At 38.7% G+C, this 27865-nt stretch overlaps 5 protein-coding genes and 1 non-coding gene across 10 annotated transcripts; 2 read left to right on the top strand and 4 right to left on the bottom strand.

Moving 5' to 3' along the window:
* Positions 1-817: 817 nt before the first annotated feature.
* On the bottom strand, positions 818-2073 carry LOC125221515 (B3 domain-containing protein At5g57720-like). Its single transcript, XM_048123632.2, has 5 exons — positions 2042-2073; positions 1885-1960; positions 1432-1696; positions 1151-1344; positions 818-1063 (listed from the first exon to the last, which is right to left on the bottom strand). The coding sequence occupies exons 1-5, from the start codon at positions 2071-2073 to the stop codon at positions 821-823; spliced, it is 810 nt and encodes a 269-aa protein (XP_047979589.1). The 3' UTR covers positions 818-820.
* Positions 2074-4208: 2135 nt separating this feature from the next.
* On the bottom strand, positions 4209-5292 carry LOC148933009 (uncharacterized). Its single transcript, XM_089067099.1, has 2 exons — positions 4984-5292; positions 4209-4826 (listed from the first exon to the last, which is right to left on the bottom strand). The coding sequence occupies exons 1-2, from the start codon at positions 5164-5166 to the stop codon at positions 4209-4211; spliced, it is 801 nt and encodes a 266-aa protein (XP_088923225.1). The 5' UTR covers positions 5167-5292.
* A 1576-nt stretch (positions 5293-6868) lies between these two features.
* Positions 6869-6943, bottom strand: TRNAV-AAC (transfer RNA valine (anticodon AAC)). Its single transcript has one exon. It is a non-coding gene; the product is annotated as a tRNA-Val (tRNA).
* A 36-nt stretch (positions 6944-6979) lies between these two features.
* On the top strand, positions 6980-13474 carry PMS1 (DNA mismatch repair protein). Of its 3 annotated transcripts, XM_089062551.1 has the most exons (13): positions 6981-7438; positions 7877-8200; positions 8355-9590; positions 9863-10134; positions 10228-10354; positions 10479-10547; positions 10639-10712; positions 11060-11125; positions 11593-11696; positions 12108-12289; positions 12404-13181; positions 13300-13332; positions 13430-13474. In XM_089062551.1, exons 1-11 carry the CDS (start codon positions 7208-7210, stop codon positions 12527-12529), a joined length of 2811 nt encoding a protein of 936 aa, XP_088918677.1. In that variant the 5' UTR covers positions 6981-7207; the 3' UTR covers positions 12530-13181; positions 13300-13332; positions 13430-13474. The 3 variants fall into 3 exon arrangements, with proteins under 3 accessions (XP_088918676.1, XP_088918675.1, XP_088918677.1); XM_089062550.1 differs by lacking the exons at positions 13300-13332; positions 13430-13474 and having other exon boundaries at positions 6980-7438; positions 9869-10155; positions 12404-12717; XM_089062549.1 differs by lacking the exons at positions 13300-13332; positions 13430-13474 and having other exon boundaries at positions 6980-7438; positions 9863-10155; positions 12404-12717.
* On the top strand, positions 13063-15763 carry LOC125221852 (sm-like protein LSM4). Of its 3 annotated transcripts, none has more exons than XM_048124147.2 (8): positions 13063-13157; positions 13300-13332; positions 13430-13471; positions 13769-13867; positions 13954-14031; positions 14702-14741; positions 15144-15305; positions 15434-15763. In XM_048124147.2, exons 2-8 carry the CDS (start codon positions 13330-13332, stop codon positions 15451-15453), a joined length of 444 nt encoding a protein of 147 aa, XP_047980104.1. In that variant the 5' UTR covers positions 13063-13157; positions 13300-13329; the 3' UTR covers positions 15454-15763. The 3 variants fall into 3 exon arrangements, with proteins under 3 accessions (XP_047980104.1, XP_047980103.1, XP_047980102.1); XM_048124146.2 differs by having other exon boundaries at positions 13063-13163; positions 13299-13332; XM_048124145.2 differs by having other exon boundaries at positions 13074-13181.
* Positions 15764-16007: 244 nt separating this feature from the next.
* LOC125221517 (WD repeat-containing protein GTS1-like) lies at positions 16008-18729 on the bottom strand. The gene is made up of 8 exons (XM_089069953.1): positions 18514-18729; positions 18200-18407; positions 17942-18037; positions 17648-17722; positions 17012-17122; positions 16786-16877; positions 16615-16699; positions 16008-16483 (listed from the first exon to the last, which is right to left on the bottom strand). Exons 1-8 carry the CDS (start codon positions 18651-18653, stop codon positions 16124-16126), a joined length of 1167 nt encoding a protein of 388 aa, XP_088926079.1. The 5' UTR covers positions 18654-18729; the 3' UTR covers positions 16008-16123.
* Between the last annotated feature and the right edge of the window lie 9136 nt (positions 18730-27865).

Raw genomic sequence — 27865 nt, 5'->3', positions numbered from 1 at the left:
GTTAGATACCATTTGAAAGAATGGGGACCCTCTTGTGAAGCCCCTCAGACACCGGCAGAATTGTTCAACATGCGCCATACCAAGGCTCGGAACATCATAGAGCGAGCCTTTGCTGTGATGAAAATGCGCTGGGGGATTCTTCGCAGTGCAAGCTTTTATCCTATAGATGTGCAAACAGATCTTATCAATGCTTGTTTTTTGATCCACAATTTCATTCGCAGTCAAATGGAGATTGATCCTCTCGAAGTGCAAATGGATAGCCAAGGGGATGATGGCAGTCGATCTGATCCTGATGATGATCGAGTGGATTTCATACAGAGCATCGAACCTACCACCGCATGGGCTAAGAAGAGAGACGATTTAGCAGCTGAAATGTGGCTTGATTTCAGTTCATAATTTGTTGATGAAACTGTACTACTTCAGAACTCGTTTTCATTTTTTATTTTAGGATTTTTGATATATTCCTGATGGTACTTTGAAATAGACATAATTTTATATGAACTAGTTAATTTTATGGAAGCTACTGATCCATTATAAATTGCTATCAATTCTAATTTTTTTGGTCATTGTGGACTACCATTTTCATTAGTTTCGATCTGTTTTGCCTTAACGGCTACTGATTAGCAATTACATCACTCTCAGGTCTAAATTGTGTCGAAGATGACCATCACACAAGTTTAAAACAAGGCCTCCATATATTGAAAATGAGTCTTATGCTAGTAAGACTCGGCCTAATAGAACATTGAGCAAAGGTTCCAAGCGCCAATAGATTAGGATACAAAGTAAGTAGATATATATAATGACGATACATGAGTTCATTCTAGTGATCGAAATGGACATAGAAGTGGATTTCTTTGACATCTACAAGCTGAAAAGTGCATTGAACTCCTGGAACTAGCCGATTGTCATTTTTGAAACGTCCCCAACCTTTCTTCACCCAAATCTTTCGCTCAGTGTGCGCAAGCTCAAGCAACCATGTTCCTCCAGTTTCAGCAGTGAAGTATATGGGTTCGTCCAGTGCCGATGCTCGTATATGTTTCCTCCAGAAATCGACAGAGATCTCCTGCATGGATGAAGACAAACTGTATCAACTTGTGTTCTACAAATGATAACAAACATAGAACATTAAATACTTTGGCATCAAACATACCAAGCTCTTCTTGATGCTTGACTTAGTGAGGACAACAACGAAAGTTGGATGGTCGTACTCGGCTAAGGCCAACGCGCTCATGGACTTTGAGCACCCTGTGCTTATTTCAGGTTCAGTATCTGATGGCTCGTCGTCTTCAGATGTGTCAATATCCGGCGAGTGTGGCGCATCGTATTCATCCTCGCTATCTGGTACTAAAACACGATTAATGCAAAGACTTAGCTAATACAATTTAGTTGCAAGATCAACAATTAAGAAGCAGTTTGAATATTCTATCACACCTTCAATGTCACGCCTTGGAGGACATCCACTTCTTGCCAAATAGCATTTGACATCAAATATTCCATCACTTACAAGAGTGAATGCTAATGTGTCACCGTCTCTTAAGTTATTATCACGGACGAAATCGGACCACCCCGTTCGAAAATGACATCCACTAGCAATGTTCAAAAGAACGACTTCCCAAGAGCGTTTGTTAGGTAGCACCAAACGACAACGGAAGGGGAGAGAGTTTCCATTCTCAGCGACAAATTCGGGAGGTATACGCTATATGATAAAATGCAAAATTTCACTAATAAAAGGCAAAATTTCACTAATAAAATGCAAAATTTCACTGAACTTTATCAGAAGATCTATAAAATTGCAATTCATAAATAAATGAGGGAAAGATTATTTCTGTTGCTGAAATGAAGTATATTTTGTTGTCGACAATTCAAATGCAAATAAATACTCACAATGTTGTCGATGTTTTTTTCCTTGTTGAAACGCTTGAGGAAGGACGGTTTTTCAGGGTATGCATCATCGACGATCCTGCGTAAAATCAAGTGATGATCAATGTTATGAGGGATCAAATCTTTCATTAGAAAAAGGCTGAGTTTAAGGAACACCAACCCATTCGGATCCAGCTGAAGAGGCTGTGCCATTACTTCCGAGTAGTTGAGATGATGAAATGTGGGCATTGACATTGGGTCTTCTCCTATTTAACTCTGCATTCCACTACAATATCACTATTCATGAATTTCTTTAAATTTCAATATCTCATCGAAAATAGTAATTAGAAATGAATGCACTTAGGACTAGGTCGGCTGAGTGGATATATGCATACTGAAATAGGTGGTTGCTTACCACTCCAACCCAAATTAAATGAGAGAGAATGGCTCTAGAAAGCTTTTGCAGATGTGTGAGTGATTGAATCTTGTCACCATGCTTTAATTTAATTAGTGGTAGATGAATTAAAGATGAGCAATCAGTTAGGTGAAGAAAAGTGTGTATAAATCATCAATTAAGTTATTCCCGTATTCACTGCTAAACCACCTAATTCTCCAATACAAACTTCAGTTTCAAATGCCTACACACATTCCACCTCAGTCATTTTTCTTTTACAAACGGCCGTGGATGTTTGAGCTTGATGCACAGCTGTTGTTGGCATTAACTCGTGTGAAAGAAACATATCCATGGGAGGATGAGTTCATTCCGCAAGTGGCAATCAATGAAGCTTCAAAAATACTCGCAAGGGAGAATGCTGTTCATTTCAGGGCTGACGAGCTCTCAACACGGCTGCAAGTGCTCAAGAAACGTCACGACACTTTCAACGAGGTTGTTGCAACCAATGGCGCGACATGGGACGTCAAACATGAAATCGTGGTAGCCAGAGAGGAAGTGTGGAGTGACATTTTGAAGGTATCGATTTATATTACATATTTACATTATTTTTGTTTGCATGCAAATCAAGTTTGTAACGTTTTGATGTTTGTTTTCAACCATAGAGAGACCCATTCGCAGGGGCCTACCACTATCACGACGAGCCTCACTACGAAATGCTTACAATTTGTTTCGGCCTTAAAGATGTCAAAGAGGAAGATGATATAGAGGTCATCAATGTGTCAGACACATCTCTAGATTTTGTCCGGGCTGAAGATGGTACTGAGGTCATCGTCGTCTCGGACACAACTGAACGTATTCACCCTGAAGTAATGACAGAGCTTGTCATTATATCAGACTCGCCTCACATTTTTCACAACGTGAATGGTGTTAATCTCGTGTTCTCACCGGATTTGGATGAAGTCAATTCACCTGTGGCACCCATGGGGAAAGGTGTGCGGCGCAAACTCTTCATGTCCGACGACGTGGATAATATAGATCGGAATTCATCCTCTGCTGGAACTGTCCCCAATCCACCATGCTGCTTGGGCGCCTCGACGGCTGCTAGAAAATGGACATCTCCTACAGGTAGTTCATGTGCTTCGTGCAGCCCATTCCCGCCTACTAAGCATTAGATATCAGATGTGTTAATCCTGATCCCTTTTGGTTTTTGACTTATGTAAAACGAGTAAATGTTTTAGGATCAGGTTATGGATGACTACTAATGTGTGTCGCAGGAATTAGTATGTTATTTGCTCACAGTTGTCTAGCTACTACTTAGTTTAACAATGTTATCTGTGTTGTATTAATTATCATATGTGAAGGTTGTTTTTTGGACTTAGTACCAGTGAAATTTGTATTCTGAATTGATGATCAAAAGTAACTTATCTTATTTCAGTGTTTAGGCTCGTATTCTGCAAAATTTTAGTCAAATCGAGGGATTTTTTTACTCTCAAAAACCAATTTTTTTGCTCCCAAAAAGCAAACAAGGTATGCAAAATTGAAAACAAATTGAGGGATTCGTTTGCTTCCAAAAACCAATTTTTTTCCTCCCAAAAAGCAAACAAGGTAAACAAAATTTTAGTCAAATTGAGGAATTTTTTTGCTCCCACAGATTAAGCAAATTCTTAAACATATTAAGATACCTTATGGAAAACAAATGTAACTTTCTCAAACATGCAAATTCTCAAACATAAAATGCAAACTTTCGGTAAACAAAGGCAACATTGATCACTGCCATTAGAATTACAAAAACTACAAAGTCATTTAGTTTCACAAAAGCAAAACAAGGTAGCATATTGTTGAATGTTTAGCCCATCATGGAGCCTTCATCAAAAAAACCTAATAACCATTCCACCATTTGCACTAGCAATGTTCAAAAAAAGATGGAAAACAGTCTAAACATTCGATCTGACTGCTATATCATGTTATCACTTTCCAGCATGAAAACCACAAATTCAGGGCGGTCATCCTCAGGCATACTTCTGAAGAGATCCAACAGCTCCGGCTCTTTGACAAGTTTTGCAGATGTGTAGAATTTTTGCTTCATTGTTAACCCGGAGATTTGTCCCAGCAGCTTGTAGACTTCTTCCTGCTTAGCACTTTGTTCGAACTCATATCCTATCCTTTTTGATAAGGTATCTAGCCGTGCAGTTGTATTGTCATTCATCTTGTTCATGATGTCAAGGACACACTCTAGCTGGTCTATAGATTTCCGTTTTTTACCTCCTTTGTTGACAGGTTTTTGAGCAGACCTCTCCCCATGAGTGTTGCTTGAATTCCCAGGCTCGGGGATGACATGTTCACCAACTACTTCATTAGCTGCTACTTCATCGGGAAATAGTTCATCCAAGCTTGGATGGTAATCGCCATCCACATATCCATTGGGCTGCTCCTGTGTTGCCTTCATCATAGCAGCGGACTCCGCTGCACCTCTTGACCGAGCACCAACAGCACGATCTTTGCCAAAGATCTCTTTCCAATCTTCCCAAAGATGCCAAGATTTGTTGCGCATGTATCTCGCGTTGTTGTCCTTCTAATTAATATTAGAGATCGAATACAAAGTCATTATGCATATTGAAATAAAGATGGATTACGACCACAGTTGAAACATATGAATTCTAGCATTGGATCAAAATTTTGTAAGCAACCTATTATAAACTTATTCATTATTCAATACACACAGCTCGTACCTGCACAATCTGAGACCATTGCTCGTCGTCACACTCTATTTTGTAATCATCGTGTACATTGAAACCTACCCCGCTCCGTTCGAGCATGGAACAAATTGAGGAGTAGTTCTTCTTCCAAGTACTGACCTTCGAGTAAATATGGGGATGGGGCTTTATATCGGTTCTTGGAAATTCCTTTTTCATTGCTTCATGAAGACGTTTTAAATATCCACCTCTAAAACCATTATCTGCTTTATACCCAAGTGCAACCAATTCCTTCAATGCAACTATTAGCGTAGCATCCTCTCGATCTGACCAACAACGCCTAGACCTATCTCCTTTCATTGCTTTACTTTGACCACACTCACTGCTATCTGTACAACATACTCATATTTCAATGACAATTCTTCGTTCATAAAAGGCACCATGAGAAAGTAGTTAAATACCCAATTTGTAATGCTTACACTAACCTTGAAAACTTGTATTCCTTTCGAAAGCATTTGCACGTTGCTGCGAGTCTGCGAGTCTGCCATAGGTCCTCTCCAAAATTCTACATTTTATTTTGGCGAATGACATAAATTACCAACTATGTATAAATATTCTGGATGAAGAAACAACAGACATGAAATCAATCAAGCTCGCCACACAATGTCATGAATAGAAACTTGGTGAGTAATTCCCCGATTGATTTCGCCAACACAAATCAACTGCCCCAAATTTGTAGAAAAAGAAAGGCACAGATGAAGCATAGCAAATTAACAAACATATAGTGAGCACAATACAGACCGCAGTCGACGATTTACGAAACAAAAATATGCTGTTCTAAAACCAGAAACCCTTCAACATAGACTAAGTTCCGGGAATTATCATAACGTTATAGAGAGTAAATAAGTGAATCGAAACCATGCCTGATTATATGTAGTGGAGCGTTGAGCGTCAATCTACGCCTCTTCCCCCATCCACAAGCCACCGAGAGTCTCTTATTTGAGGTATGTATATGATTTCTAGAAGGCAATGCTGAAATTGGAGGGAAGAAAATTTTGAAAATTGGGAACAATGACTACTATATCACCTATCAAACACCAATTTGTCAAACCTAAGTTAACAATGTCGATAATCAAACACTGACATGGGATTACTAACTCTGCTCCAAAAATATGGAAAAGCATATTACTAACTTATCTGAGATTTTCCTTTCTCGACAATCAATCGAACCTTAAACTATTTTATGTCTCAAAGGATTTAAATTGAGACAATCCATTTTTTGCCTGGTTAAAACTTTGACAATCTTAGCCTCACTGCCCACTAGACGCTGAGTAATTTCATACTCACTGTGTCTCAATTATTGGAAATTTTAAAAATGGCCTGAAAAATTGGATACCCAAATTCTGTTTGCAATTGAAACAAAATATAAAAAATAATTATTTTACATATACCTCTTTTTTATTATCAAATAATTTTAGAATAGAACACATGAATTTTTATCAAAATTCCCCCTTCCACAATGAGGAGAGCTACCCATAAATTGCGAATGATACCATTATAGGGAAGTCTAATTTCACAGAATATATGTCTTTTAACACGCTGTACTACAACACAAGTGGAGTGGGTTTGTGATAACCATAAATGCATGCTTATTATTAGTGGCGAAGCCACATATATATGGGCCAAGGGGGCCCATGGTCACCCCATAAATTTCTCATATGGCGGCATGTGGAATCTCAGAAATTCGACACCGCCGGTAATACAGACCAAATAGAAACCCAGCTCAAAAGACTAGTCTGTTAGCTGAGAAAGTCCATTTAGTCTATATACCCCACACCAGTTGTTCTCACAATCGATGGGGAATTGAGTCCGTAACAGCTGGCCAGAAACTGAGCTACGAGATTGCAGACAAAATATAAAATGGCTTCGCCCGGACTCGAACCAGAGACCTTTCAGTGTGTTAGACTGACGTGATAACCAGCTACACCACGAAACCAGATGATATTGTTCTCCCAGCTATTTTACAAATAATATGTTTCACGGCAGCAACAACTCAACAAAACCCCTCTTCATCACGGAGCCAGTTATTTTGGCGGCAAAAAAGCCTTGGATATCCACGCTCTTCTCTCACGGGTTCTGCTCTTCGCTGCATACTCGGCATTTTGCTCGTGCTGAAATTCGCCATAATTTGCGCATTCTTCGCTAATAGAACAGTTTGCCTGCGGGCTTGAGAATCACCTGTAATTAGGGTTTTGCCGCCATGGAAGTCGGAACCGAGAAGTCGGCGGTCATCAGGCCCATAAACAAATCCGTCGTCCACCGAATCTGCGCCGGACAAGTGATATTAGACCTCTCCTCCGCCGTGAAGGAGCTCGTTGAGAACAGCCTCGACGCCGGCTCCACCAGCGTCGAGATTGCGCTGAAAGACTACGGCCTCGACTCCATACAAGTCATCGACAACGGCGCTGGAATTACCTCGCAGAATTTCAAAGTAAATGGATTTTCAACTGGATTTTGTTTTCCTAGGTAGATAAAAAACACTATTCAATTTTATGACATTGTTTTGGGGCATCGAGAATAGGTACAGTAGATCTGATAATTGTTCTCCAATTCTATTTCATAAGGTTAATTCTATCTCGTTGTCAAGAATGAGAAATGGGATAGTGCATATATCAACAAAATCGAGCTACTAAGGACTAACAGTGCTCATGCTTTTGTTTGAAGTTATTTTCACATTGAAATCTGATAGAGTAAAGAACAAATTCAGGAGAACGAGCTAATTTATGTGTGATATATATGCATTTTACCCCTAGAAGCAGCAGAATTGTTTTCCTTAGTGTTATAAAATTATGACATTGAAAGCTCTAGTCAAAACTGAGTCTAATTTATTTTCTCTTGTTCTTCTCCCCCTTTGAATTGCTGTTGATAGTCCCTGGCACTAAAGCACCATACATCCAAGCTCTTGGATTTTCCAGACCTCCAGTCATTAACGACCTTCGGATTTAGAGGAGAGGCATTGAGTTCACTTTGTTCATTAGGGGAGTTGACTGTGGAGACACGGACAATGGATGATGTTGTTGCTACACACCTGACATTTGATCACATGGGTGTTCTGATAGCTGAGAGGAAAAGTGCTCGTCAAGTAGGTACGACGGTTACTGTCAAGAAGTTGTTCTCCAATCTTCCTGTGAGGAGCAAAGAATTCCATAGAAATATTCGGAAGGAATATGGCAAATTAATCAGCTTGTTAAACGTGAGTCCTTTTGCTTTCATTTATATATTCCATGTTTCATTGAGCAGCATTTGTTTCATCGGTGAAAATCTGTCTTTGCCCAATCATCGTTTTCTGTTTGTGTGAACTGGAAAATCTCAAATGCTTGTATGGTTGTTGTGAAATTGGTTTTCAGGCCTATGCTGTAATTGCTAAAGGAGTTAGAATTGTTTGCACCAATACCACTGGGAAAAATGCAAGGTCTGTAGTGCTGAAGACACAGGGTAATGGGTCCCTAAAAGAGAATATCATTATGGTGTTTGGCACAAGTACTTTTTCTTGTTTACAGCCCCTCGCACTTAACATATCTGATAGTTGCATGGTTGAAGGGTTTGTTTCCAAACCTGGATATGGAAGCGGCCGGAATATAGGGGATCGGCAGTTCTTCTTTGTTAATGGTCGTCCAGTTGATATGCCCAAAGTTGGCAAGCTTGTTAATGAGTTATATAGAGGTGCTAATTCTAGACAATATCCTATTGTCATTATGAACTTTTCTGTCCCAACAGTAGCATATGATGTAAATGTTACTCCTGATAAAAGGAAAATATTTTTCTCTGATGAAACTTCCATATTGAAATCCTTAAGAGATGCTCTGGAGAAGGTATATTCCTCCAATGAGGCAAGTTATTCAGTTAACAGAGTGGACGAACTTAATGAGAGTGACCATGGAATTAATGTTCAGTTTATGCATGAGGGATCACAAACACCTTCAAAGCAATTATTGCCTGACAGAGGTATGGTTCCTGAGGAAAGAGAAGATAAATTATACACGAAAAGTGATGGTATCCCACCAACTGTTACAGACAATCTGAGAGAATTGTCCAGCGAGAAAATGAAACAGACTAGTGGAGGGCTACCGCTCAGAGTACACAGTAATCAGAAGATCAACTTATCTGTAACACCTGATAAGCAAATTACTGACAGAATAGACAAACATACTTATCTGCCATCTACATTGACCAAGAAAGGTAGTCCTTGCAGTGAAAAGTTGCTTGGGTGCTCAAGTACTGTACAGATGTCACTCAACAAATTTGTAACTGTAAATAAGAGGAAACATGAAAGTGTTGAAACTGCACTATCTGAAGTCCCACTTCTTAGAAGTGAACCTGGTGCGGCTAGACTTAGATTGAGCAGCTCTTTGAAGCGCACTCCATCTCCAAGCTCTCCAGGGAATGTTATTGATACTGATGACTCCAATAATATTGATGAGACTAGGATGATCAAAATTTCAAGTACCAATAGCGTCTATAATGAATCAGATGACAGCATTCTACTTCCTTGTGGGGGCAGAAACCGAAGTGTAGTCAGGAATGATGGTGATACAAGTGTTCTGTTAGCTTGTGCTGAGAAGAAGCAAAATAAAGCTAGTGAGGTACATAATTCTCCATATTCCTCTGTGATCAAATTTTACCTGGTGGTAATTTCTTATAAGGTTACATTCAGTGCATAATTATGGATAGAGAGTCTGCGTGCACTGCTCTCAAACTAAACATGTCATGGTGAATTTATTGAAGAACTTGGGTCCTTTTCTAGTAAGGTTTCTTAAAGCATTTGTTTCACAAGTTGGATAAAGAGAACTAATGCTCTAAATAAGTTCAAGTATTTGACAATCAATTATACTTTATGATGCGTATAAAATTGCAGGAGCAGAAAGTTCAAGTTAGAGATCTGGATGATAATTCTGTACTAGCTGCTTCAGTTAGTGCAAATGCTCAACGTGTACCTCATGACCTTCCAGATGTATGCACTCCATTACAATCTTCTGGTCCACCAACAGATGCTCCAGTGGTTTGTTCTGGCTCAAAGGTCGGTTTCACATTGCAGTTTAGCTTGGAAGATTTGATGTCAAGGAGGAAGAAGAGGCTGTCAAGACTCAAATATGTCAGCCATACGTCAGGAAGTATAAAGTTACAAGGGTATATAGGAAGTTCATCCATGTAACATTCACCGATGCTGAAAACTATAATTGGACATTCTGCAGTTAACTTATTCCATCTTTTTATCTCTAGGGGTTTTGATGCAGCTACACTGGAGCTTGCAGAAGGAGTAAATGAGGAGGGAAAGGCCAAAGCCTTAGCTGCTGCTACCAGTGAGCTGGAAAGACTATTTAAGAAAGAAGACTTTAAACAAATGAAGGTCTCTACACGAATAGTTTCATAACATTTACCATTATCACTACTTTTCCAAGCCTTACATGAGTCAATAACAGCCAGAAAATATATATGATCTTCATCTCACTAATTACCATCTTTGCCTGCAGGTGATTGGACAGTTTAACTGCGGGTTTATTATTGGAAAAACAGCTCAGGACCTTTTCATTGTGGATCAGGTAATCCTCTTCTCTATAATAGGTATCAGTAAACAAGCGTTATGCTTATTTGAACAATCAAGGACGTTGATTTACTGTGCTTCTGCATCAGCATGCTGCAGATGAAAAATACAACTATGAGCGTCTGTCTCAAACAACCATTTTGAATCAACAACCTTTACTCAGGTAAGGCGCTTGATCAAATCAGGAAATTGAATTGGCACACATTTATTTGATTTACCTATCAGTATCACCCCTATTAAGACAATATTGAGATTTTGAAGTTATTGAAACAAAATTGTCTTATGCCAATAACAAGATGCTTACCCTTCCTTATTCCTGCTTACTTTCCCCCATCCCCTTCTTGTATAAGCTGCTTCTGACTGTGTATTTATCACCTACAGAAGTTATCCTGTTATTTTACTGCTGCCTTGAACTTGTGTTACAAATTTTTTAGTATATTTGACTTGTGCAATGGCTTTCACTTTCTTATGCTTAAAATTCTAAGAGAAGTTCTCATGTTGTCCTATCAGGCCCTTGAGAATAGAGTTAGCTCCTGAAGAAGAGATAGTCATCTCCATGTACATGGATATCTTCAGGTGTTAGTTCTACACTTACTTTCACTTGCCCTACATTGTTATGTGGGTTCTTTAGCTCATAGATAATGCATACAGTATTGGAAGCTGGGGTCACACTTTGCACTTTGCATGTTTAGCAGTTAAGAGATGTTTACGGTTTACCAACATCTATATAGTACTAGGAATAAGCTGATTCTTTTGTGCTTTTACTGCTGTAAGTGAAGACTTGATAGCCCTAATGAGTTTCTTTGAGCTTCTTGTTTAATCTCTTTTTTTTGGGAATTCCATGTCACTAGAATGTTAGGCTCCATTCTTGCGCAAACTATTACTAGTATTTAGTGGTACCACATTCCACATTTGGGTATTTTTATTTCCGATTATATCTTCTTTTTTTTCTTTTTTTCTTTTTTCCGATTATATCTTTCTAGGTTGACTGATTGCTCTTTTGCTGTAATGAAGTTCCCATAATGAGACTTCTCAATTTTCAGGAAAAATGGCTTTATACTGGAGGAGGATGATCAGGCTCCTTGTGGACATCGTTTCGTACTGAAAGCGGTTCCTTTCAGCAAAAATATAACTTTTGGGGTTGAAGGTAAGTAAAGCCTTCTATGTACAGTCTTTACACTTTGCTGTAGCCTTATCATGCATGTTATGACTTATGAGGGCAGTGGATTCCTTTTTCAAAAGGTTTGGAGGTAAATTCACATGTTTTTTTTGCTTTTATTTGACTTGGCCTCTTTGTTTGTCTTAGTTAGTGGTCTGAAAAATAGGGTTAACTTTGAGGAAAGGAGGAACTTCTCCAATTCAATCTCTAAATAGAAACAAGCTTCAAAGTTGTAGTTCTGCCATGCGTTGCGATTTGCTGTATTCATGTTGCCAATTTCGTAGGAGGAGAAAACAAGTGAAAGCAAAAATAAATTGACGATTGATCAGATCATGAAAAACCATGATTTGGTTAGTACATTTGCAGTGCTAAGGGTGGTCTCCTTTGCTTTTAATGCAGATATCAGGGATCTTATTTCTCTCCTCTCTGATAGTCATGGAGAATGCTCCATGATTGGCAGTTACCGATCAGACAGTGCTGATTCAGTTTGCCCACCCAGAGTACGTGCAATGCTAGCTTCACGTGCTTGCAGGTCATCTGTTATGATAGGAGATTCATTGGGGAGGACCGAAATGCAGAAGGTATTCAAGAAATAGTCGCATGTTCAATCTAGGAATCATCTAATGTTCAATCTAGGAATCATCTAACATATATAACAAGTTTTGATGACACTTGCTACATTCAATCTTGTGCAGATCCTAGTACATCTGGCGTCCCTCAAATCTCCTTGGAACTGTCCACACGGCAGACCAACAATGCGCCACTTGGTCGACCTAAGAAGTGTACGGAGAAGAACAGATGATGAAGAGATGCAGTCGTGATGGGCGCTGCTTTCTAAGCACATCCGAGCAAGGTGGGGTCAGCCGGAGAGGAAATGGAGCAGCATTGAAGCTTTTTGGAGTTTTGAGTCATTTTGGAGGGATGTTGAAGAGAAGAGAAAAAACGACTTTAACTTTCTTACTACTACTACTATTTAAGATGAAAATAGTGTCAATCAAAATTAGTGCCATTTGTCGTGATAAAATTAAAACAAATCAAAAAGTAGGGGTATTGGACTACCAAATTTCGAATTCACGAATTGGATGATAATTTGACGCATTTACCTACCATTAACGCTTTTAACCAATTTGAATATAAAGAATACTGTATAGTGTATTCTATATTTATAAGTTATAAACTCACTACACACTAGAAATATGCACTTGAAAATGACACGAAGTTGTTAATTAAAGAAGAACTAGCAAAATTAAGGTATCATTAAAAAATTAATACTAATCGGTCTAGAATTTGAAAGTCGTCGGGAAAAGGAGTCGGCTTGCTGTTCTCCATTACTTCTACCTCCAGAAAAGAGAGACAGAGGAGAGGATGAAACAAATCTAGAGAGAGATCAGAGGATATACTGTTCTAACCTATCTTCCATACAAAGCTTCACCATCGCTCGTAGCTCTGGTTTGTTTGCGCGAATCGCTATTGGTAACTTCGATTTCTTTCAGTAATTACTTCTCTTTTTAATTTTCCTTGTTCAGGCTCTGCGATTTTCTTGGTGTGTTTAGATTGTGCATCACCTTCTAATGACGCCTTTATTTTGCAGTTATATTTACCAGTGTGGAAATAAGAAAAGATGGTAAGTCTCTACTTGCTGCTGTAGATTTAGGGTTTATGTTGGTTTGGGGGTTTTGATTGTCGAATATAGTTTGAATGATTAATTTGTATTTTTGTAGCTTCCGCTTTCGTTGCTCAAGTCTGCACAAGGACACCCTATGGTACAATTTTTCCCTTATTCTGTATTGTTTTCTTTTCATTACTAGGAGTACTATTTACTAGAGAAGGGTAATGAGTTTTACCTGTCCTGTTACGTAACTATCTCTCAATCAGTTTCTTGCATTGTCGTGAAAATATATTTTGTTCGGTTTTTTATTCAATCTCCGGGTTTCAGCCTGTTTATTACTAGTATTACATTATGCTTGTGTCTGTGTTGTGAACTATAGTGTTGGATTCATCTCCTCAAATACGACGGGGGAAAGTTGGACTGAGTTTTTGGTTTCTATTATATTTAATAGTTGGTGGAATTGAAAAATGGAGAGACATACAACGGTCACCTGGTTAACTGCGACACTTGGATGAACATCCATCTCCGTGAAGTTATCTGCACCTCAAAGGTACATGTCTTAAGTCTCTCCTTGGCGTACTACTATGTTTCATAATTATTCTAACATTGCATTTAAATGGTTTCAATCACATGTAGGATGGAGATAGGTTTTGGCGAATGCCAGAGTGCTATGTGAGGGGTAACACGATCAAGTATCTCAGAGTTCCGGACGAGGTATTCTTTGATGCATCATGTCTTTTGAAAGAAAGTTTCCTATCAGTTGTGGGCTTTTTGAGTTCATCTCCATTTTCATGGATGCAACCAGTGAGGCTATTATAATTTTGTCGAGCTGATTATCAGTTCTTAAGTTTCTGAATCCTTGGTCAAAACTTTCTTTCAATTATTGCTTTACCTTGTGATTGCTTCCATAACAGCTGGTGGACGTTTTGGGTCTTAATGCATCCCTCTCTATTTCAAGGTTATATAAGATCTCTTATAAATATTCATTAAAAAAACCTTTAGACAGTTCCATACACATCCAAGCCTGATAGATAGGGTATCTAACTATGATGAATTGGTATCCCCCTTCCTAGTTCTTTAAATTGATCAGTATATTCATGATTGTTGCTTGAATGTTTTATAGTCCCTTCGTCCACTCTTAGTGACACATCTAAATACACATTTCTCAATACATAAACATCACTCTCTCTACTTTGTTCTCTCTCCTCCTTTATTCTATCTCAACTTTACTCACAGCATAACATTGCATAAAATCCTGTGCCGAATAAGAAAAGTTCACTTAGAGTGGGACGGAGGGAGTGTATAAGTGTCACATGTGTGTGGTTATAATTATCAGGTGTTCTTGGATGTTATGATAACTTCGATGAACTTGACTCGTTTTCAGGTGATTGATAAAGTTCAAGAAGAGACAAAAAGTCGTTCTGGTAATTCATTTTGATGCAGCATTTATTAAATATATTTATGTACAGAAGGAGTCATGTTTAGTTAGGATAGCTCAAGACATGAAGACTGAATCTGGTAATGTTTCTATTAGCTATGCAACAAAAGGAGTCCACATTCTAGGATTTTACTGTGGCTTCTCCCCTTGCATTTGCAACCATGTGCATGTTGGGGGTTGGGTAGAATCTTTGTTAACTGAAATATAAATGCAATCTCTGACATTATTTTGCATGTAAAATGGTACTACCATTTTTCTCTTTCTTTTTCCCTTACATAATAGTAGATACTATATCTCAACTCATATTCTTTTGAAGTTACTTTTGACTATATTTTCTTCTCTGAAACCTAGAGGTAATAATTAATCTCCATGCTATGTGATTTCACAGATAGAAGGCCACCTGGAGTAGGCCGTGGAAGAGGAAGAGGAGGTAGAGAAGAAGGCTCTAAAGCAAAAGGTGTGGGCCGTGGTTTGGAGGATGGAGGAGGCCGGGGTGCAGGAGCTGGTCGAGGCAGGGGTGGAGCTGGAGGAAGGGCTGCTGGAAACAGAGGTCTGTCTTTGACTCTTTTTTTGTTGTTTTGTTTTGTTTTGTTTCCACTTGTGATTTCATGGGTGAAATGGAATATTAAGGTTCTATCATGCACTGCTTGCTTGATTGCTTTGCTTATTTTGTGACAGGTGGTGGTCGAGGCCGATGAAGTTACCAGATTCACTCAAGTCTGAAGGTGTGTGTGGTCGTAATATTTTTTTTAGACCACTTGCTAGTCTTGTCCAATTTCTCAAACGAGCTGTTTATGAATTAAAACTGCTTGAGCAATATGCATTGATTCTACCATTTTGTTTGTAGAGCTTGGTTTCAAGGTGTTAAATCTTAGTAATTCTCAGTCCCGAGTATGTGTACGTATACTTCATAGTAGTATATGACAATTATTGGATTAAATTCTAGATTATATGGTTTGTCCTAAAAATGTCATGAATTTTCAATATATTTTGCCTGGTTATTGTGTATTTTCTTAGTATTACAGAAAATTCTATACATTTATATACAAGTCAAATACTATCTAGCATTTCGTTCAACACTTGCCCTGTCATCTAAATGATGCATCTTTTCTTTGTTCAGTTCTCAATTCACGACTAATTGCCACCGGTTTCATTTTAATGACGAATAATCCAAGTGGCTTGCATTGACATACACGCGGTTAATTTGATTGTTTTGTTTTAATTTCTATGAAACGACGTGAAACTGTGTCAGTATAAGAAAATAAACAAATTCATTTCATTGCCCCTTAAACAAGTAGTACTATGAAACAGATGAATAAAATATTACAACACATACATTTGACTTTGGGGGGAAAAAAGGTGGAAGTTCTAGTAAGGACTATGTCTTTTCCTGTGGATTTTATGCGACTTCTCGACCAATGTACTAGACACCCAGGAGCGGTTTGTCTCAGGAGATTCATCAGATAACCAGCAACACATGCGGCCATCTTCGCCTCCTGTCCATCCAAAAATGCCTTGGCTATTTGTTCTGCCAGGCACGCTAGAAACAGGCAACACACTCCTCACAACGCCTGTATGGCCGCCTTGGAACACAGCTTCTGCTGATCCAATTGTCTTCGTGCTTCCAAAATTTACAGGGAAGTACCCAAAGGTGCCGGCATTTGTACCCCCGATCACCCATAGTTGATCCTCCTCAGGTGAGTAGTGACAATCCACAAAGTAGTCTACCTGCCAGCAATTAGATGATAATTTAGTCAAAAGTCATTAAGGGTTCCGGTATCATATTTTGCTCCAATTTGGACTTCAGTCAGTGCATAAGCTAGCCAAAAGGACAACAAAAAGGGGTAAAACTCGCGTACTTGATCTAGTGTCCAGCTCTCGGATGCTAATGCACGAGCATTATCGAAGTTTGCCTCAGTTCTCGATTCATTCCAATCCCAAACACTATGAGAGGCATTAAAAGTAAGAAATTGCTAATGAAACTTTTATGCAATCAATCTTAATGAATGAATCCACTGCATAGCACATACCTCAAAGTTTCAATATGCGTTAAGCACCACAATTTATCATTTGCCTGGCCGCAAAATCCCACTTTTCCAATTGAAGTTCCCACATTGAACACCTTCCATATTAGGTATGAATAGCACGAGTCAAAAATTTAAACAACCTTCAAATACATTAAAATGTGACTGTGCACGGACAATGAGACACATGCAGAAGATGGTAACAGAAACTAAAGATGATTATCTCACTCACTGATAGCAAGTGATCATCATCATTTATTTCTCCACTGGTATCAAACAGGCACATTAATCCATCAACAGAAGCAGAGAGAAGCATGTTTTGATGGCTGGGGACAAAGTGGACCTGCAGTTATTGCATGTCTTAAGTGAGAAACCCATACAAAATTACAAATATTTGCCAAAATAATTAACACTAACTCCCATCAATTCAACCCTACAAAACACACAGTAATAGCAGCTATTGCACGACTTAAGAGAGGGAAGCACTCCAAAACATACAAAGGCCTAGAAATGAAAATTTCTCCTGCCAGAAAGTGTATCTAACAGACTGGTCTTATCTGAAAAGTAACGATGCAGTCTATATTTTAGGTTCCATAATTTATTTTACAATGTTTTCTCCACGTCATCCAAGGACAAGAAGAAAATGCTAGTACACAGAAGTTAGAAAATCACAACAGGTTACTTTTCTACTGGAAGGAGATTAGCATGGATGCGGCTGTAATCAGATCAGAGATCTCAATAGCGTCAAAAGCACATACACATTATGGACAATTATCAATCTCTCAGTTCATTTTGTCTAGCCGGTGTGCTAGAATGGGATAGAAAGATTGCTGCGTTATTTGGTCAAAACCAATGGGATCTAAATTACCTGAGTAACGTCGTCCATGTGAGATTCCTCCAAGCATGCAGTCTGTTTCATTGTCCTCCAATCCCACAAACGAATCTAGATAGAGCCAAGCAGTGAATACCAACAAATTCAGTTATGAATAAAGGAGAAATGCCACGAGCAATATAATCTGTCTCCTTAATTGGCAAATTCAACAGTGCAATTATTTTTTAATACAACAAATTCCAATATATCACACATAACTTGAACTAATTAGTAAGTTTCTACAATGAGATTACCATCACAAACACACTTACAAGATTGGCATATGAATACCTGAGAGTTGCATCCGGCTGCAATGAGATTAGCATCAGCCCCGCCAAATGAGAAGCTGAATACCTCCTCTGACGGGCCAGAGCTTATGCAGGCCACCTGCATTTCCAAACCACCTTGTTTCAAAACGCTTACTTGGCCTAAAATGATGTGTGATGAACACTCTGAACCACAGAAACGTTTAATTTCGCACAGAATATGATATCACGCTGTTCTAGGGGGAAAATAGAATTATAATCCTACATAAACAGCGTAGAAAACCTGCTGAAACGACCTGGAATCCCAAGCTCTGATCGTGGAATCAGACGAGCAGGAATACAAGACGTGCGGCGACGACGGCCCTGCGAAGGAAACCTTGTGGATCATTGAAGAATGACCTCTGCATTCACCAAGGTACTGTCCTGTATGCGGCGAGTACAACTTCACGGCATTGGTAGAAAGCGAAACAGCGATCGACGTCCAATCGTCTCTGAGAAAACATTCCAAATGAATTTGCCAGCCACTACAAACGATGCTTAGAAAATACTAGCAGCGAAATTGAAAGAGAGACTAAAAAATGAGGGGAGAAGCCGTACTTGGCAACAATTTCAAAGACGTAATCGTCACCAAAATTGGTTTGAATTGAGTTTTTTAGTCCAAATCGCTTGAAATTGAAATTGTTGCGGGTTGGAGTTGAAATATTTTCTTCTATCTCCATTTCTTCAGCAATTTCCATGCTTCTCGTGATCAGATGGGTGGTTTTGGGTTGAATGTAGAGCTAGGGTTTTAGGGAGGGGTACACATTTCCAATTATTTCTTCCTTACCCATTCTTTGACTTGTCATATCCCACTATTTTATATAGTTGAAATCATAAAAGTTAAAAATCACATTAAAATTACTACTACTACATAATTTTAAATCATACTTACTAACTTACTAGCTAAAATGAAAATGCAAATAAAAATTTTTATGGAGAAAAATGAGTGAAAAATAGTTTTTTTCTTGTGAAAAATAATGTGATGAATGAGCTTTATAGGTATTTTAGGATGAATTGGAGGAAAAAAAAGTAAAAATAAAATAAAATAACAAGGAAAAACGATAATATTTGGATAAGTGAGAAATTTTATTAATTTTAATTTTTTCTCATTTACCCCTCAGCGTGGGAGGCCTTCTAGGACGAGACAACCGCAACAACGATCCATTGACGTCCCCTCCCGACGAGACAGGACAACACAACATCACAGCACCCCAACATGCTGACCGCTGTGGGTGTTACGAGGTACTTTTTTTTTTTCTTTTTTTTTTAACTCACCCCAAGGGTGGAGGGTCAAGGCGGACCCATATCTGTGCATTACCGAAGACAATTAAAATAAACATCGAGTTACCCAAAAGTGATGAGTCGCCAAGATCATTTAGAGTACAATGAGGACCTCCTATCAACTAGAGCGGTCACCTATTAAATTGGAAAAGTATCAATTAATGATCCAACTAGTCCAGATTAATAATTAGGCCAAAATACTTTGAAGAGGCTAATTAGAGTGAGCTTTAGGATTGAGCTTGACAAAACGACTGACTGACAACACAAAATAATACTCCCTCTGTCCCATTAAAAATGAAACGTTTTCCTTTTTTATTTGTCCCATTAAAAATGAAACCTTTCCTAAAATGGAAACAACTCTATCTCTACTTTTTCATCTCTCTTACTTTACTCTCTCTTCATCAACTCACAAAACAACACTACATAAAATCCCGTACCGATTTCCAAATATTTCATTTTAAATGGGACGGAGGGTATTAAACATGTGGTGTAAGAAGAAAGCCATGTGGTAGTAATTTTTAATTGGGCTAATTGGAGTTAATTGAAAATGGCCAAACGGTGCTGGTTGGGCTTGGTGTTGGAATGAACTATGAAGCCCATAAAGCTAGAAGCCACAACACCTAAACCAAATTTTATGATTTATTTTCTACATGCATTCCTCACTAGGCTTATTGTATTTCCCAACATTCAGAATCATAACTAATCTTATAAATCCGCCCCAGCTACCACTCTGTCAATCCATCTCTCTTGTCGCCCTCAACCAACCCACACAAGCTAGTACGGAGTAATATATAACACGTGCATTTCTATATTGTTCATTTTAATTTTGTTAACTACTACTTCCTTTATCCCACATTATCTGAGGTCAGTGGGATCTTTATACTGGGAGGTACAAATTACTATTAACTGTAATTGCATATTTTTAATGTTGACGATTCTAGAAACAACTCGACACATTACAGAGTTGGGTAATTGCATATTTTTTATGTTGACGATTCTAGAAACAACCCGACACATTACGGAGTTACGAGAAAGATGAATGGGAGAGAAAAATAGTGTGAGTTGTATTTTTCTCTTCTTATGTGTTGGTGACTTGGGTCGTATAATCATATTTATCAGTCATCATAGTTGCCTTAGTAAGTTATAGTAATATATACGGTACATTCAAGATAAAAATTTAAAATGACTATTTTTAATGTTGACGATTCTAGAAACAACCCGACACATTACAGAGTTGCGAGAAAGATGAATAGGAGAGATAAATAGTTTGAGCTGTATTTTCCTCTTCTTATGTATTGGTGACTTGGGTCGTATAATCATATTTATCAGTTATCATAGTTGCCTTAGTAAGTTATAGTAATATATACGGTACATTCAAGATAAAAATCTAAAATTATCTAAAATGACAAAGAATATATATGAAGAAATGCCTGCAATGGGAGTCGAACCCACCACCAACTGGTTTCACGACCAACTCGAAAACCAACTGTGCTAACTAAATGCTTTCAAAATTATGAATAATTATACATACTATAGTAATTAGCCAAATGGTCGGGGGTTCCAAGGAATCCCACAACTACATGTAGGTCCGCCTCTGCTTGAGGTGTTTATTTTCGGCACGTGATTTAAGAAATCTGTGTTTAGTGAGTTAAATAAAGTAGAGGAGGATTTTGCACTGTTTTAAGGCCATTATTTGGTCCGTTTTTTATGTCAAAGTCACTCTACACGTCCATTATTTGCATATTTTGTCTATTTTGGTATTTTGACGTGTTTTGTGAGAAATGTGCATAAATGAGCCGAAAAAGGGAGCCAAAACGCCAAGTTTGGGAATCTGGAGTCAGACGGCGACCGGCGACCACCGCGGATGTGTGCGGCGACCGCCGGCGCCCGGCGGGCAGATCAATGCAGCGGTCCGCCTCTGAAAAATGTGCTTGGAAGAGAAGTCTCGTCCGACAACCGCCGGAAGATGTGCGGCGGTCCGCCGCCGAGGGAACAGACTCTCTGGACTCCAACGCGGCGACCGCCGGCCAAGGTGCGGCGGCCCGCCGGAGAAAGTCAGCGAATCCGAGAAGCCCTAGATTTGCGCCTAGTTTTACCATATTTTGGAGATTTTTTTCTTCTACAACAAGGCATGGCTTTTCCCTATAAATAAGGCCTCAAGCTTCATCAAAAAGAGAGAACTTCTACTTGCAAAATACTTCATAGAGATCAAGACCTAGAGTATTTTGTTGGTGCAAGGAGTTGGAGAAGGATTTAAAGAACATCAAGAACGACAAGGATTCAACCTACAGGTTTTATTTGCTTTAGTTTTATGTTCAAATTGTCTTCCCTTCAATCTATGTTTTTAGCTTATTCAATTATGTGTAACTAAACTCATAGGATTCTAGAGATATGTTAGTAACGACTTTGGTTATACAAATTCCTTTTTCTATCTAATATCCGTTGTGTTTTTACTTAGTTTCTTCCCTAAGTAGTTTTGATGCTGTATGACTGAGTGATACTGCCTTTGGATTTATTTAGAATATTAAAAAGGCCATAACTTTCTCGTTACTCGTGATAATTGAACACTACAGGAGGCTTTGGAAACCTTATTCCATGGGTAACAGTTAGGCATTCTCGAAATTGGATTATCTCTCCGTCGTTTTTCTGAAAATCGGCCATAGGCACCTATGGATTTATTTAGAATATTAAAAAGGCCATAACTTTCTCGTTACTCGTGATAATTGGCCACTCCAGGAGGCTTTGGAAACCTTATTCCATGGGTAACAGTTGCACATTCTCGAAATTGGATTATCTCTCTGTCGTTTTTCTGAGAAACGGCCAAAGGCTACCATCTTTGGATTTATTTAGAATATTAAAAAGGCCATAACTTTCTTGTTACTCGTGATAATTGGCCACTCCAGGAGGCTTTGGAAACCTTATTCCATGGGTAACAGTTGGGCATTCTCGAAATTGGATTATCACTCTGTCGTTTTTCTGAGAAACGGCCAAAGGCTACTGCCTTTGGATTTATTTAGAATATTAAAAAGGCCATAACTTTCTTGTTACTCGTGATAATTGACCACTCTAGGAGGCTTTGGAAACCTTATTCCATGGGTAACAGTTGGGCATTCTCGAAATTTGATTATCTCTTTGTCGTTTTTCTGAGAAACGGCCAAAGGGTACTACCTTTGGATTTATTTAGAATATTTTAAAAGGCCATAACTTTCTCGTTACTCGTGATAATTGACCACTCCTGGAGGATTTGGAAACCTTATTCCATGGGTAACAGTTGGACATTCTCGAAATTGGATTATCTCTCTGTCGTTTTTCTGAGAAACGGCTAAAGGCTACTGCCTTTGGATTTATTTAGAATATTAAAAAGGCCATAACTTTCTCGTTACTCGTGATAATTGGCCACTCCAGAAGGCTTTGGAAACCTTATTCCATGGGTAACAGTTGGGCATTCTCGAAATTGGATTATCTCTCTGTCGTTTTTCTGAGAAACGGCCAAAGGCTACTACCTTTGGATTTATTTAGAATATTTTAAAAGGCCATAACTTTCTCGTTACTCGTGATAATTGACCACTCCTGGAGGCTTTGGAAACCTTATTCCATGGGTAACAGTTGGACATTCTCGAAATTGGATTATCTCTCTGTCGTTTTTCTGAGAAACGGCCAAAGGCTACTGCCTTTGGATTTATTTAGAATATTAAAAAGGCCATAACTTTCTTGTTACTCGTGATAATTGACCACTCAAGGAGGCTTTGGAAACCTTATTCCATGGGTAACAGTTGGACATTCTCGAAATTGGATTATCTCTCTGTCGTTTTTCTGAGAAACGGCAAAAGGCTACTACCTTTGGATTTATTTAGAATATTAAAAAGGCCATAACTTTCTTGTTACTCGTGATAATTGGCCACTCCAGGAGGCTTTGGAAACCTTATTCCATCGGTAACGTTTGGGCATTCTCGAAATTGGATTATCTCTCTGTCGTTTTTCTGAGAAACGGCCAAAGGCTACTGCCTTTGGATTTATTTAGAATATTAAAAAGGCCATAACTTTCTTGTTACTCGTGATAATTGACCACTCCAGGAGGCTTTGGAAACCTTATTCCATGGGTAACAGTTGGGCATTCTCGAAATTTGATTATCTCTCTGTCGTTTTTCTGAGAAACGGCCAAAGGCTACTACCTTTGGATTTATTTAGAATATTTTAAAAGGCCATAACTTTCTCGTTACTCGTGATAATTGACCACTCCTGGAGGCTTTGGAAACCTTATTCCATGGGTAACAGTTGGACATTCTCGAAATTGGATTATCTCTCTGTCGTTTTTCTGAGAAACGGCCAAAGGCTACTGCCTTTGGATTTATTTAGAATATTAAAAAGGCCATAACTTTCTTGTTACTCGTGATAATTGACCACTCTAGGAGGCTTTGGAAACCTTATTCCATGGGTAACAGTTGGGCATTCTCGAAATTTGATTATCTCTTTGTCGTTTTTCTGAGAAACGGCCAAAGGGTACTACCTTTGGATTTATTTAGAATATTTTAAAAGGCCATAACTTTCTCGTTACTCGTGATAATTGACCACTCCTGGAGGCTTTGGAAACCTTATTCCATGGGTAACAGTTGGACATTCTCGAAATTGGATTATCTCTCTGTCGTTTTTCTGAGAAACGGCTAAAGGCTACTGCCTTTGGATTTATTTAGAATATTAAAAAGGCCATAACTTTCTCGTTACTCGTGATAATTGGCCACTCCAGAAGGCTTTGGAAACCTTATTCCATGGGTAACAGTTGGGCATTCTCGAAATTGGATTATCTCTCTGTCGTTTTTCTGAGAAACGGCCAAAGGCAGCTGCCTTTGGAATTATTTAGAATATTAGAAATGCCATAACTTTCTCGTTACTCGTGATAATTGGCCACTCCAGGAGGCTTTGGAAACCTTATTCCATGGGTAACAGTTGGGCATTCTCGAAATTGGATTATCTCTCTGTCATTTTTCTGAGAAACGGCCAAAGGCTACTGCCTTTGGATTTATTAAGAATATTAAAAAAGCCATAACTTTCTTGTTACTCGTGATAATTGACCACTCCAGGAGGCTTTGGAAACCTTATTCCATGGGTAACAGTTGGGCATTCTCGAAATTTGATTATCTCTCTGGCGTTTTTCTGAGAAACGGCCAAAGGGTACTACCTTTGGATTTATTTAAAATATTGTAAAAGGCCATAACTTTCTCGTTACTCGTGATAATTGACCACTCCTGGAGGCTTTGGAAACCTTATTCCATGGGTAACAGTTGGACATTCTCGAAATTGGATTATCTCTCTGTCGTTTTTCTGAGAAACGGCCAAAGGCTACTGCCTTTGGATTTATTTAGAATATTAAAAAGGCCATAACTTTCTCGTTACTCGTGATAATTGGCCACTCCAGAAGGATTTGGAAACCTTATTCCATGGGTAACAGTTGGGCATTCTTGAAATTGGATTATCTCTCTGTCGTTTTTCTGAGAAACGGCCAAAGACAGCTGCTTTTGGATTTATTTAGAATATTAGAAATGCCAGAACTTTCTCGTTACTCGTGATAATTGGCCACTCCAGGAGGCTTTGGAAACCTTATTCCATGGGTAACAGTTGGGCATTCTCGAAATTGGATTATCTCTCTGTCATTTTTATGAGAAACGGCCAAAGGCTACTGTCTTTGGATTTATTTAGAATATTAGAAAGGCCATAACTTTCTCGTTACTCGTGATAATTGGCCACTCCAGGAGGCTTTTTTAACCTTATTCCATGGGTAACAGTTGGACATTCTCGAAATTGGATTATCTCTCTGTCGTTTTTCTGAGAAACGGCCAAAGGCTACTGCCTTTGGATTTATTTAGAATATTAAAAAGGCCATAACTTTCTCGTTACTCGTGATAATTGGCCACTCCAGAAGGATTTGGAAACCTTATTCCATGGGTAACAGTTGGGCATTCTCGAAATTGGATTATCTCTCTGTCGTTTTTCTGAGAAACGGCCAAAGACAGCTGCTTTTGGATTTATTTAGAATATTAGAAATGCCAGAACTTTCTCGTTACTCGTGATAATTGGCCACTCCAGGAGGCTTTGGAAACCTTATTCCATGGGTAACAGTTGGGCATTCTCGAAATTGGATTATCTCTCTGTCATTTTTATGAGAAACGGCCAAAGGCTACTGTCTTTGGATTTATTTAGAATATTAGAAAGGCCATAACTTTCTCGTTACTCGTGATAATTGGCCACTCCAGGAGGCTTTGTTAACCTTATTCCATGGGTAACAGTTGGACATTCTCGAAATTGGATTATCTCTCTGTCGTTTTTCTGAGAAACGGCCAAAGGCTACTACCTTTGGACTTATTTAGAATATTTTAAAAGGCCGTAATTTTCTCGTTACTCGTAATAATTGACCACTCCTGGAGGCTTTGGAAACCTTATTCCATGGGTAACAGTTGGGCATTCTCGAAATTGGATTATCTCTCTATCGTTTTTCTGAGAAACGGCCAAAGGCTACTGCCTTTGGATTTATTTAGAATATAAAAAAGGCCATAACTTTCTCGTTACTCGTGATAATTGGCCACTCCAGAAGGCTTTGGAAACCTTATTCCATGGGTAACAGTTGGGCATTCTCGAAATTGGATTATCTCTCTGTCGTTTTTCTGAGAAACGGCCAAAGGCTACTACCTTTGGATTTATTTAGAATATTTTAAAAGGCCATAACTTTCTCGTTACTCGTGATAATTGACCACTCCTGGAGGCTTTGGAAACCTTATTCCATGGGTAACAGTTGGACATTCTCGAAATTGGATTATCTCTCTGTCGTTTTTCTGAGAAACGGCCAAAGGCTACTGCCTTTGGATTTATTTAGAATATTAAAAAGGCCATAACTTTCTTGTTACTCGTGATAATTGACCACTCAAGGAGGCTTTGGAAACCTTATTCCATGGGTAACAGTTGGACATTCTCGAAATTGGATTATCTCTCTGTCGTTTTTCTGAGAAACGGCAAAAGGCTACTACCTTTGGATTTATTTAGAATATTATAAAGGCCATAACTTTCTTGTTACTCGTGATAATTGGCCACTCCAGGAGGCTTTGGAAACCTTATTCCATCGGTAACGTTTGGGCATTCTCGAAATTGGATTATCTCTCTGTCGTTTTTCTGAGAAACGGCCAAAGGCTACTGCCTTTGGATTTATTTAGAATATTAAAAAGGCCATAACTTTCTTGTTACTCGTGATAATTGACCACTCCAGAAGGCTTTGGAAACCTTATTCCATGGGTAACAGTTGGGCATTCTCGAAATTTGATTATCTCTCTGTCGTTTTTCTGAGAAACGGCCAAAGGCTACTACCTTTGGATTTATTTAGAATATTTTAAAAGGCCATAACTTTCTCGTTACTCGTGATAATTGACCACTCCTGGAGGCTTTGGAAACCTTATTCCATGGGTAACAGTTGGACATTCTCGAAATTGGATTATCTCTCTGTCGTTTTTCTGAGAAACGGCCAAAGGCTACTGCCTTTGGATTTATTTAGAATATTAAAAAGGCCATAACTTTCTTGTTACTCGTGATAATTGACCACTCTAGGAGGCTTTGGAAACCTTATTCCATGGGTAACAGTTGGGCATTCTCGAAATTTGATTATCTCTGTGTCGTTTTTCTGAGAAACGGCCAAAGGGTACTACCTTTGGATTTATTTAGAATATTTTAAAAGGCCATAACTTTCTCGTTACTCGTGATAATTGACCACTCCTGGAGGCTTTGGAAACCTTATTCCATGGGTAACAGTTGGACATTCTCGAAATTGGATTATCTCTCTGTCGTTTTTCTGAGAAACGGCTAAAGGCTACTGCCTTTGGATTTATTTAGAATATTAAAAAGGCCATAACTTTCTCGTTACTCGTGATAATTGGCCACTCCAGAAGGCTTTGGAAACCTTATTCCATGGGTAACAGTTGGGCATTCTCGAAATTGGATTATCTCTCTGTCGTTTTTCTGAGAAACGGCCAAAGGCAGCTGCCTTTGGAATTATTTAGAATATTAGAAATGCCATAACTTTCTCGTTACTCGTGATAATTGGCCACTCCAGGAGGCTTTGGAAACCTTATTCCATGGGTAACAGTTGGGCATTCTCGAAATTGGATTATCTCTCTGTCATTTTTCTGAGAAACGGCCAAAGGCTACTGCCTTTGGATTTATTAAGAATATTAAAAAAGCCATAACTTTCTTGTTACTCGTGATAATTGACCACTCCAGGAGGCTTTGGAAACCTTATTCCATGGGTAACAGTTGGGCATTCTCGAAATTTGATTATCTCTCTGGCGTTTTTCTGAGAAACGGCCAAAGGGTACTACCTTTGGATTTATTTAAAATATTGTAAATGGCCATAACTTTCTCGTTACTCGTGATAATTGACCACTCCTGGAGGCTTTGGAAACCTTATTCCATGGGTAACAGTTGGACATTCTCGAAATTGGATTATCTCTCTGTCGTTTTTCTGAGAAACGGCCAAAGGCTACTGCCTTTGGATTTATTTAGAATATTAAAAAGGCCATAACTTTCTCGTTACTCGTGATAATTGGCCACTCCAGAAGGATTTGGAAACCTTATTCCATGGGTAACAGTTGGG

Source organism: Salvia hispanica, chromosome 1 (genome assembly GCF_029641045.1).
Source record: "Salvia hispanica isolate PSC_SH4W2 chromosome 1, Shi_PSC_v1, whole genome shotgun sequence".
NCBI classification, from domain to species: domain Eukaryota; kingdom Viridiplantae; phylum Streptophyta; class Magnoliopsida; order Lamiales; family Lamiaceae; genus Salvia; species Salvia hispanica.
The sequence above is the reverse complement of the archived record's forward strand: the minus strand, read 5'-3'. Positions and strand labels throughout refer to the sequence as shown.